At 44.7% G+C, this 12314-nt stretch overlaps 1 protein-coding gene across 2 annotated transcripts in view; it reads right to left on the reverse strand.

Moving 5' to 3' along the window:
* The window catches only part of RBIS (ribosomal biogenesis factor), a 548657-nt gene that overhangs the window by 21870 nt on the left and 514473 nt on the right, over positions 1-12314 (reverse strand). For both annotated transcript variants that reach the window (XM_069220430.1, XM_069220429.1), the window contains exon 3: positions 3124-3240. In XM_069220430.1, the coding sequence (XP_069076531.1) occupies positions 3124-3240 (117 nt within the window). The remainder of the gene's footprint in view (positions 1-3123; positions 3241-12314) is intronic.

The raw sequence follows: 12314 nt of genomic DNA on the forward strand, positions 1-12314 counted from the left end.
ATTAGGGTCGCCGGATTTCAGATATATGGCCTTCCTTATTTATATCAAAATTCTGTCTTCCACCAGCATTTCGGTCAGAATGCAGCTTCAATAATAATCATTTAGGTAATATGATAAGGACACTATTCCCATGGTCTAGATATGATTTTAGCTATAGAACTCACTAAAACATGACAAAGAGGTCTAGAGAAAGAAATTAAATTAAAGAACGTCCATGACAAAAGGTAAAAATAGTTAGAAAAACTGATTTACGTTCCAGTCACCAAGAGCATGTTATTGAAGACAACCTCCAGGTTTTATTTTTATTTAGTTCCTGGCTTTAAAATTTAGTCAAAGAATTGAGGGGCTTTGGAGTGGGGCATCCTTCTATTTTTCTGTGGAGAGGTGCCAAAAAAAGAAGTATGGTTTAGTCCCTTTGAACTTGTGTAAAGACACCAGAACTGTGCCTCCTTCAATTTAGTGTAAGTAGTCAGTGAGAGAAAATCAAGCTCACCCCCAATGGTGGTTGACTATGCCCTGCCCCATGGTAAAAATATGGCCCAACTTATGCACAAGGCAAACAACATACATACAACTCAAGAACAGAGAAAGTGATGTGCCTAGAAGGCTACCCCCTGACCATGACGGTCAGGTGGTCCTAATCCTTAAGGCACTTTGTCTACTAGCGTTAGAACAAAAGAGGCCTCACCCATATAGAGCTCTAGAATCTGTGTGCCTCTACCAGTTTAAAGTTAATGCCATTTGGGCTAAATAATGCCTTAACCACATTTCAGAACCCGGTGAACAATTTACTCACTAGTCAAGAGGTGTTTTTCTTTGTGGCTTATCTAGGTCAATGTATACCAGTAGTCTGCAAACTTTTTAATGCAGCGCCCCCAGTTGAAAAATAAAAATCACTGCCCCCCCCCCCACCGAATTTTTCACAAATATTTTATAAAGATGGCAATGTTTAAATATGTCTAGATGTATTTAAACGTTGCAGTTAAGTACTGTTACCTTTTTTTTTTAAATGTAATAACATGTTTCTGCTTAAAACAAAAGACTGTTATCTATGTTTTGGTTCTTTTGGCCAGAGCCTGGCGACCCCCCCTGGGATCACTTGAGGCCCCCCTAGGGGGGCCGGCCCCCCCAGTTTGAAGACCCCTGATGTATACCAAAACTTGGAAGGAGCACTAGGAACACCTCCAAGCTTTGCCAGCTTTAAAACTACGTTCTAATGTCAGGTGGCACACCTTGGGCTTATCCAGTTTCCAAATAAGAGTCTCTCTCTCATCTCAGGCTATAAGGTATCCGGCAGTGGTGACAGAAATAAAATAATCCTTGGCCATTTTACATGAATGCTTCTGGAATGTCTACAGGCTCGCAATAATCAGGGTCTGGTCAGCCACCATAACTAGGGTCCACAGCCTTCATTTTGTGTGATGTATAGTTCCTAACTAGAGTAGTAACTAGCAGGGTTCACCTCAACCCAGTGTGTGTACTACACCAAATGGTGAACTACTTTGTGCCAAACTTGTTAAGTGTATCTTTTTACAGCCTCACAAAACCCCTTCACACCCTTATTCCCAAACACCTGGAGCATAGAAGACGTTTCCATAGCATTTTCTATTGATCATAATATTTAGCCACCAGCTCAATTCTATGGTAAATACACAATTTCACAAGGAGGCCAGTACCCCAGTATCGAACCCCAGAAGTCACTGAACCAGGAATAGAACCTCTGCAAGGTTACACATTAGGTGTACATCTCTTGAAATAAGTGCAACGTATTTCTGAGCAAGTGCTTTCCATGCTGGGCGGTAGTCCCACTGGCTTAAGTGCAAGGTAAAAGTACCAATATGCCGGTTTAGAAATCCTGTTTTCTGTAGTGAGTCCCTAAATGGAATAGGGCACCGGGACATCAAAACCAGAAATCTGGGAGCACCAGAGACATTTGTTCCTCAGTGGGGTTGTAGATATGATGGTTTAATGATATATACCTTTTTCGTGTTCAATGTTTGGTGTTTTATTTTTATCTGTGACATCTTCAATTCAAATCTTTTTATCAATCTGGTACCCAAGGCTGAACAAGGATCATGTTTGGGTTAAGATTCCTCACATCTGTATCCTCTGTCCACTTTTAAGACACTTTTGTGTTTGGGGCCAGATATACTAACATTAGGATTCTCCCTGAATTGCAATTAGGAATCAGTAATCCTAATGGGTCGCAAATAGACCAAACCCATGCATATTAATGAGGTGGGTTGCAAATAGACCAAACTCATGCATATTAATGAGGTGGGCCACAATTTGCGACCCATTAGGTATCACACCCACCACAGGGGGGGGTGGCCTGCTTAGGTCGGTAGACCATAATGTCTGTGATTCCTTTTTAATAAAGCATTTTTTCTTTTAATGCAGCCGTTTTCCTTAAAGGAAAGCAGGATGCGTTCAATAAGAAAAAAGTGAAACTTTGCCGTTCTGAAATGTTCTACAGACTAATGTCCCTCCATCAAGAGACTCATTATTGGAAAAGACCAATCAGCCTGGCAACATACATTACTCCTAACCCAGAAACACTAATTCCCCACCCAGTGTCCAACTCATGTACAACAACAGAAGTCAGAGATCTTTCACATAGACTGAGATAACAACATTATGAGAAGTTTTCCAGAAACCTGCAGCTGGCCAAATTAAAAGCAGCTTTCGATGCCGTAATCACCCTGATTCAAGGAACTCAACATTTCTACCATATTTCCCTTAATAAAATAAACAGCTTATTCACCAAACCAGAACTTGGATAAAGCAGTATCATCCACACATTTCCTTGCCTCTCACAGAAAGCGCCAGACGACATATGTAACCTCTTTATTAGCAAAAATGTAGACTGCTGCCACTGTTTGAGAGGTTTTCAAATGCTTTATGGTTTCCCCCATTAGTCTACCATCTTAGACCATGAGTCAAGTGTACCATTGTCGGAACCAAGAGACCCTATGGCAAATTAAGATCTCCTTCCAAAGAGTAGTCAATAGCTTTACAGAATTCAACAACAAAGGGAGTAACACTGAAAGTCCTCTTCTAAGTAATAGGATAATCACGTGTGTTTAAAAGCTGAAAGTACCAACGAAGTAGCTCTTTTATTACCAAATGTTTTTTCTGAGGCCCAGAGGATGTGCCTTTTGATAGTTCCTTGACTGCTTGATGTATTTCGGAAAATGCTTTATTAACCATGTCGACCTTGTCATTGTTCAGAATGTTTATCTGCAACAAAAAATATAAATGCTTAAAGTTTACAATTTCCTCTTTTACAAATGTATTATCTAAAATGTAGTTACTAATTTATGTAAAACAATATACAGTACACCGGATGGGGAGAGACAAAGTATACAAACTCTGCATTCAACAAACCTCAGTTAGAAAATTAATTCTCCACCAAAAGACTGTGAATTTGCCTCACATCAAAGGGGGAGGGGAGCACGACTTAAAATGGCTGAACTCTCAAATCATTGTATATATCATAATGAACATTTACTTACTAACAATAAAAATCATGATGTGAAAATACATTATGAGAGGGTTGAGGAGGGAGGTGGTTAGTCATTAAAAAGGTTGAGCTGTATTTATGAAGAAAGACATCCTTCTTAAATAAGCAGAAATGATTCACTAACTGCATCTCTTTTAAAATAGGGAGGGATTATAAACAAAATGCATGTTTGAAAAGGAGCCAGGATAGCGATTTCAGCCATAGCGTGGAACAATGCCTATTGCACACAAAAATACCAATAACAACCTTTGCTTTCTTAAGAGCCATTTGAATAGAGCATGTTTCAAAACACATATTCCTCTAGCCTAGACACACAGGGAGAGATCGATGGCAGGTGGACTTACTAGGATGAGTATAATTGGCAATGGCGGCCAAGGCTGCAAATTTCAGAATTTAGGCTAAGGCAGTTTCACTACAGTTCATTTTTATGAAGTTCAATTGCAGGATTTGGCCAATGAGAGATTTAATACAATATTGACTTTGATGCAATATGGATCCTGGGAGTAAGGAAAAATGAATGAAATCAAAACTCCTAACGGAATATGGAGAGATGAGGCCGCTGGCTCACAGCTTTTTCTTTTTTCTTATTTTTTACTCAGCTGCCCAGTTACAGGCACCAACTGACAAACTGGGTTGACACCTTTCCCAGCTCCAGGAAGCACTACGGAATAAATTACTTTTTCCCAGTGCATAGGCTCCCAGGGGACTCCTCTGCTTAGTGCAGACTGGGCAAGACTGTTTGAAAAGGAGTATACACCTTACACCTCTTGTCCTCAACATGAACAGGGTGGAACTTTGCAAGAGATTTAATATCTTGGGAAGACGCAAGAGGCACAGCCGAAAGGATTCATTCAGGGAATGTTCACTGCCCACATTTCAAACACTGGAAGAGAAATACGGGCTTCAAAGAACAGTTTTAACGCATGGCAGTTTGGAACTTTTTATTAATAGACTCTGCAGGACAGAACAAAGGGAACATCAAACACACAATGATTCAAGCCCTCAAGACAGGTGGTTTAAGACAGGATTACCACTCCAAATATGTCTTTGTAAGGTAAACTCCATATCAGTTATTTTGGATCTCTGTGATCTGAAAGTTTTTATCTCAGTAGAATTCCAATGATGCTAGCATTGGCACCTCTCCAAAATGAATGGCAGAAGCACGGCTAGATAGTGTTAGGAAACAAAAAGTACCTGTACAGGACTTTCATTTTGTTTTAAGGCACTCCCTAGTGATTACCAATTTCTTTGAAAACAGAAGGTCCACTGCTATCCTTACCTGGATGACTGTCTCATCCAAGAAGTGTTAAGACAGATATTTATTCGTTCTAAACTTGATTGTCGGGACCCTAGAGAATGTTGAGTTCTCATGCAACTATGACAAATCATATACCCTATAAGACTATTCAGCTCATCATAGCAATTCTTACTCTAGCCTGGTGATAGCACTAATTCCCCCAATTAAGTTAAAATGTCATCAGAGAGTGGATTACTACCGGACTAACAAAGCTATTATTATCCTGTTGGTTCCAGAGACATTTGGGAGTAGAAGGGTCCAGCAAGCTCCACAAGTTCTGGCTGCATCTCTACCTAGATGGACACTAGAACTAGCTGTTGGACAACCATCCTATCCTAGTGCTCCTAATCTTGGTGCCAATGTTGCAAAGTTGGCACATCCTTGTCTGCCATAGTGGATAAATCCAAAAGATCTTTTTCTATGTCAGCAAGAGAGTTATGACTAAGACGTTGCTAGTGATCAGAGTTGTTTAAGTGTCATATAATTGTTTTTTGTAGTAATGAGTTGAAGGGGGTGTGGTTAGCGAGCCAAAGATGGCGGACGGCTGAGCCTGTTGCTCCGCACCAGCCCATTCCATATCGTGTGCCATCTATTGCCTAGGCCTACGGCAAGCCACAGCATAGCCTCTAAGTTGATGGCCGTCCTCCTGGAGCCAAGTTTTGAGCTACAGAGAGTCCCCCTTTTTTGAGAGAAGGTGGCGATCCCCTGACAACGAGGTGCAACTGATATCAGCACTCAAGATGGCACCCAGGTCCTGAGGCCTTTCAACGTGGCAAAACAGCTGACCCGCTCTGTGAGAAACAGCACAATCCTAGAGTGCGACAAGGGGATGGACACTCGCCCTGACACCTGGGGGACACCTGGAGGCCACGGCGGGGAGATACGTGAGGCAGCCCAGGTGAGGAACTGTTGGACTAATGGCGAGGAGCTTTGGGTCCAGGGACCGGAGGCCGAGGCCGCACCGGGGGACCGCCAGAGAGCTGCCTGCTTGTGCCTCGCCCCCCTCTGATGCTGAGAGCACCGCCTAGGAGACCACTTGGGTGCTGGATGTAAGTACTTTGAAGCGGCGCTGGCCATCTGCATTGCAGTGCAACGCTAGTTCCGGACTACGAGAGACTGGCTGGGGGGCCTATTGCTGAAATCCCCCATCCCCCTACCCCCCCAAACGCATTGCCTGCATGAGCAGGGCGCGGTGCCCGGACGTGTGTTGGAGGAACTATCTTGGCCTTTGGTGGAGCCCTCCCTCTCTCTCTGCGGGCAGCACACCAGCGCAAGGCGGACACCATCCGGACACTGCATGCAACAGGCTTGAACATCTCTGTCTCATACTGGGGGTCCCGGCATATGATGCAGCACCTGCTCTGTGGCTGCGGACTGATCAGCTCCCCCACAAGACCAGAGAGGACTGGGGAACCTGCCCATTGGGGGGGGGGTTGCTGCTCACAAGATTGGGCCCCGCCTACAGTAACAGTGAGAGGCAGGGCCGGCAGCAGTGCCAACACCACAGAATATCCCCAACGGAGCATAAGGAAGTGACCCCAGAACAGGGTCGAATAAACTGAGTCACCAACATAGACTTGACCACAAGACCTGCGGCACTCTGGCCAGCCCTCCCTGCCCCTCCGATACCCCCTTATGCCTTCTCACCTCCCTGACTCAGCACTGAGGGGTGGAGGAATAAATAGGGGCCCATACTGGCACAGCCTTCGGACACCAGCTGAGCTTAGATGTTTAGTCCTCCCCTATGGGAATGCCCTCCAGCCCTAAAGAAAACTTCCTCCCTACCTTGAGGAACAGGGAATAGAGGGTGGTGGGCTCAATGGGAAACCTTGACCACAGGGTCCCTCACTAGACACGGAGCACCGGAGCCGCCCATCCTTTAGGGGAGTCGTCTATGTGTTATCTTTGCTCAGCAGAGCCAGCGTACCACCTGTAGAACCTAGATCATGTCTCTGCTTGAACTTCTGGAGAAGAGGCCTCTCAACTGAGCATACATGCGCTGATGAAAGCCTTTGAGACACAAATTTGTTCCTTCTCCTGTGGCACTGCTTTCCACTTATCTACACAACTATGTCAGTCCTGGGCACAACTGAAATCGGTAGCCCTGATCACTACAGGAAGGCCTGTACGAGCAGTTCTGATGGGGAAACCAAGGACCAAGCAACGGGGGTGCAGCATAGCTCAGGGGAGCCCTTCCGGCCCCCATCCCTGGATTCCGAGAATCCTAAACCTCCAGCAGACTCTATCTATCTCCACCTGGACAAAACTTGGCAGCCATAGCGGTCATCAAGACGCTCTCCAACAGGACATGAGCATGGTGTCTGTGGGCTTGGGCATGCTACCAGCTGAGCACCGCATGTTGGTGGATCATGTTAAGGAAGTGGAAAATTTGGTGGGGGAGTTATTGCCCAAAACACAGACTCGCCAGATGGCGGAACAGTCCAACAGAGTATGAATCCTCAAGCACCGCGCGGAAAACGTGGTGGGACGGAACCAATGGAATAACAGCCCCCCCCAAATCATATCCTAGGGCTGCTTCTTGAAAGTCAGCTCCTTTAAGGGGGCAACAATGGGGCCATACCACTTAACAAATCTTGTGTGATATCCAGTGAGCCTAAGAAGAAGGCTGTCATCTTAGTCTGGTTGTTGGGTGGCTCCTAAGCCATGATGGTCTGTATTTGGAGCTGGATGAGCTGCACTTTGCAACCACAGATTTGGTGTCCCAAATAAACAAATGATCTTTGCCCTAGCTGGCACTTACTGACCTTGATATTCAGGCCTGCTTTTTGCAGGGCCTGAAGCACTGCTGGCAGGTGCTGCATGTGGCCATTTGAGCTGTAGCAGAAGACGGCTACGTTGTCTAGGTAGGCAGTACCATAGTCCTCCAAAGTTGCCAGGACCTGGTTGACCAACTGCTAGAAAGTGGCAGGAGCATTCTTTAATCCAAAAGACATCAATTTAAATTGAAAGTGGCCCTCTGGTGTGGATAATGCCAACCTCTGCTGGGTCCCTCGGTTAATGCATTCTGCCAGTACTCTGATGTCAAATCAAAGGTACTTAGGAACTTGGCAGGTCCCAACAGATAAGTGAGCTCTCAAGCACTAGGGACTCAATTAGCATCAGTCTTTGTGACTGAGATGAGGTCCTTGTTCATTGCTCCATGAAAATTTCAATAAAAAGTTTTATTAAAAAAATGAGGCCCCTGTAATCAACGCAGAACCTCAGTTCTGGAATAGTGCCCGCTGTGGTAGCCTTGGGTACCAGAACCCCTACACTGCACCAGGGAATACAGGAGGGCTAAATTCCCCCCGACTCCAGCATCTTGAACTCCACATCCTCAATGCTGGCTCTTATCTTGGCAGGCAGCCTGTAATGAAAATGTCACTTACCCAGTGTACATCTGTTCGTGGCATCAGTCGCAGTAGATTCGCATGTTCTGCAATAGCTCGCCATCTGGTGTTGGGCCGGAGTGTTACAAGTTGTTTTTCTTCGAAGAAGTCTTTCGAGTCACGGGACCGAGTGACTCCTCCTTTTGTCTCCATTGCGCATGGGCGTCGACTCCATCTTCGATTGTTTTTCCCCGCAGAGGGTGAGGTAGGAGTTGAATTGTAGTAATAGTGCCCATGCAATGGAGTGACTAAGTATGCACCTATTTAAGGTTGAGATGATACATATATAGATAATTGAAGGTAACTTCCAAACTGCTACAGGCTCCCGGGGAGGCGGGTGGGCACATGCGAATCTACTGCGACTGATGCCACGAACAGATGTACACTGGGTAAGTGACATTTTCAGTTCGATGGCATCTGTCGCTGTAGATACGCATGTTCTGCAATAGACTAGTAAGCAGTTATTTCCCCAAAAGCGGTGGATCAGCCTGTAGGAGTGGAAGTAGTCTGAAATAATGTCCTTAATACAGCTTGACCTACTGTCGCTTGTTGTGCGGATAACACGTCTACACAGTAGTGCTTGGTGAATGTGTGAGGCGTAGACCATGTGGCTGCCTTACATATTTCTTGCATTGGGATGTTTCCTAGAAAGGCCATGGTAGCACCTTTCTTTCTGGTTGAGTGTGCCCTTGGTGTAATGGGCAGCTGTCGTTTAGCTTTAAGGTAGCAGATTTGGATGCATTTAACTATCCATCTGGCTATACCTTGTTTTGAAATTGGGTTTCCTGCATGAGGTTTTTGAAATGCAATAAAGAGTTGTTTAGTCTTTCTGATGTTCTTTGTTCTGTCAATGTAATACATTAATGCTCTTTTGACATCTAATGTATGTAGTGCCCTTTCAGCTACGGTATCTGGCTGTGGAAAGAACACTGGAAGTTCCACTGTTTGATTTAGATGGAACGGTGAAATAACCTTTGGCAAAAATTTAGGATTGGTCCTTAGGACGACTTTATTTTTGTGTAGTTGTATAAAAGGTTCCTGTATAGTAAACGCCTGAATCTCGCTTACTCTTCTCAGGGAAGTAATGGCGATGAGAAATGCCACCTTCCAGGTTAGGAACTGTATGTCGCAGGAGTGCATGGGTTCAAAAGGTGGACCCATAAGTCTAGTTAGGACAACATTTAGGTTCCATGAAGGAACAGGTAGTGTTCTTGGTGGTATAATTCTCCTAAGGCCCTCCATGAATGCTTTAATGACTGGTATTCTATATAGGGAAGTTGAATAGGTAGTCTGCAGGTATGCAGATATTGCTGCAAGGTGAATCTTAATGGAAGAGAAAGCTAGGTTAGATTTTTGTAAGTGAAGCAAGTAACCCACTACATGTTCTGGAGTTGTGTGTAATGGTTGTATTTGATTAATATGGCAGTAGCAAACAAACCTCTTCCATTTACTTGCATAGCAGTGCCTGGTGGATGGCCTTCTTGCTTGTTTTATGACTTCCATACATTCTTGGGTAAGTTGTAAGTGCCCGAATTCTAGGATTTCAGGAGCCAGATTGCTAGATTCAGCGATGCTGGATCTGGGTGTCTGATCTTTTGGTTGTGCTGTGTCAACAGATCTGGCCTGTTGGGCAATTTGGTGCAGGGTACCACTGAGAGGTCTAGCAGCGTTGTGTACCAGGGTTGCCTTGCCCAAGTTGGTGCTATCAATATGAGTTTGAGTTTGCTTTGACTGAGTTGGTTTACCAGGTAAGGAAGGAGAGGGAGAGGAGGAAAAGCGTAAGCAAATATCCCTGACCAGTTCATCCATAGGGCATTGCCTTGGGATTGTTTGTGTGGGTACCTGGATGCGAAGTTTTGGCATTTTGCGTTCTCCCTTGTCGCAAACAAGTCTATCTGAGGTGTTCCCCAGAGTTTGAAATAAGTGTTCAGAATTTGGGGGTGAATTTCCCATTCGTGGACCTGTTGGTGATCTCGAGAGAGATTGTCTGCGAGTTGATTTTGTATCCCTGGTATAAACTGTGCAATTAGGCGAATTTGGTTGTGAATTGCCCAATGCCAAATTTTTTGTGCTAGCAGGCTTAACTGCGTGGAGTGCGTCCCTCCCTGCTTGTTTAGATAATACATTGTTGTCATGTTGTCTGTTTTGACGAGAATGTATTTGTGAACTATTATTGGTTGGAAAGCTTTTAGTGCTTGAAAAACTGCTAGAAGTTCTAGGTGATTGATATGCAGTTTTGTTTGATGTACGTTCCATTGTCCTTGTATGCTGTGTTGATCGAGGTGTGCTCCCCACCCTGTCATGGAAGCATCTGTTGTTATTACGTATTGTGGCACTGGGTCTTGGAAAGGCCGCCCCTTGTTTAAATTTATGTTGTTCCACCACAGAAGCGAGAGGTAAGTTTGGCGGTCTATTAACACCAGATCTAGAAGGTGACCCTGTGCTTGAGACCACTGCGATGCTAGGCATTGTTGTAAGGGCCTCATGTGCAGTCTTGCGTTTGGGACAATGGCTATGCATGATGACATCATGCCTAGGAGTTGTAATACCATCTTTGCCTGTATCTTTTGTGTTGGATACATGCGTTGTATGATGGTGTTGAAATTTTGAATTCTTTGTGGACTTGGAGTGGCTACTCCCTTTGATGTGTCTATTATGGCTCCCAGGTATTGTTGTACCTTGCGTGGCAGAATTTTGGATTTTGTGAAATTGACGGTGAACCCGAGTTTGAAGAGGGTTTGTATGATCTGATTTGTGTGATTTGAGCACTGTATGAACGAGTGGGCCTTGATTAGCCAGTCGTCCAAATATGGGAACACATGTATTTGCTGCCTTCTTATGTGTGCAGCGACTACCGCTAGACATTTGGTAAAGACTCTTGGTGCGGTTGTTAATCCGAAAGGCAGTACCTTGAATTGGTAATGTATTCCTTTGAATACAAACCTTAGGTATTTCCTGTGCGATGGGTGTATTGGTATATGGAAATAAGCATCCTTGAGGTCTAAAGTTGCCATGTAGTCGTGTAGTTTTAGCAATGGCAATACTTCTTGTAGTGTGACCATGTGGAAGTGGTCTGATTTGATGAAAGTGTTCACTACTCTGAGGTCTAGGATTGGTCTCAGTGTTTTGTCCTTCTTTGGTATCAGAAAGTACAGTGAGTAAACTCCTGTGTTTATTTGTGTGTTTGGCACTAATTCGATTGCATTCTTTTGCAATAGTGCCTGCACTTCTATCTCCAGGAGATTGGAATGGTGTGTTGTTAAATTTTGTGCTTTTGGTGGTATGTTTGGAGGGAATTGTAGAAATTCTATGCAATAACCATGTTGGATAATTGCTAGAACCCAAGTGTCTGTAGTGATTTCCTCCCATGCTTTGTAATAATGACCTATTCTTCCCCCCACTGGTGTTGTGTGGAGGGGGTGAGTGACATGTGAGTCATTGTTTAGTAGTAGGGGTTTTGGGGCTTTGAAATCTCCCTCTATTTCTAGGGAATTGCCCTCCTCTATATTGTCCCCGAAAACCTCCTCTATACTGTCCCTGGTAAGTGGACGGTGTTGCTTGTGAGGTGCTGGCTTGTGTGCTTTGACCCCGAAACCCCCCTCGAAAGGGCGTTTTACGGAATGTGCTGTAATTCCCTCTGCTCTGCGGGGAGTAGAGTGCGCCCATGGCTTTGGCAGTGTCCGTATCTTTTTTGAGTTTCTCAATCGCTGTGTCCACTTCTGGACCGAACAGTTCTTTTTCATTAAAAGGCATATTGAGAACTGCTTGTTGAATCTCTGGTTTAAATCCAGACGTTCGGAGCCATGCATGCCGTCTGATAGTTACAGATGTATTAATTGTCCGTGCAGCTGTATCTGCAGCGTCCATGGAGGAACGTATCTGGTTGTTGGAGATGGTCTGTCCCTCCTCAACCACTTGTTTCGCCCTATTTTGGAAGTCCTTGGGCAGATGTTCAATGAGATGTTGCATCTCGTCCCAGTGGGCTCTGTCATAGCGCGCAAGTAGTGCCTGGGAGTTCGCGATGCGCCACTGGTTTGCAGCTTGTGCTGCGACTCTTTTACCAGCTGCATCGAACTTGCGGCTTTCTTTATCTGGGGGTGGTGCA

Source organism: Pleurodeles waltl, chromosome 2_2, assembly GCF_031143425.1.
Source record: "Pleurodeles waltl isolate 20211129_DDA chromosome 2_2, aPleWal1.hap1.20221129, whole genome shotgun sequence".
Classification (NCBI taxonomy): Eukaryota; Metazoa; Chordata; class Amphibia; order Caudata; family Salamandridae; genus Pleurodeles; species Pleurodeles waltl.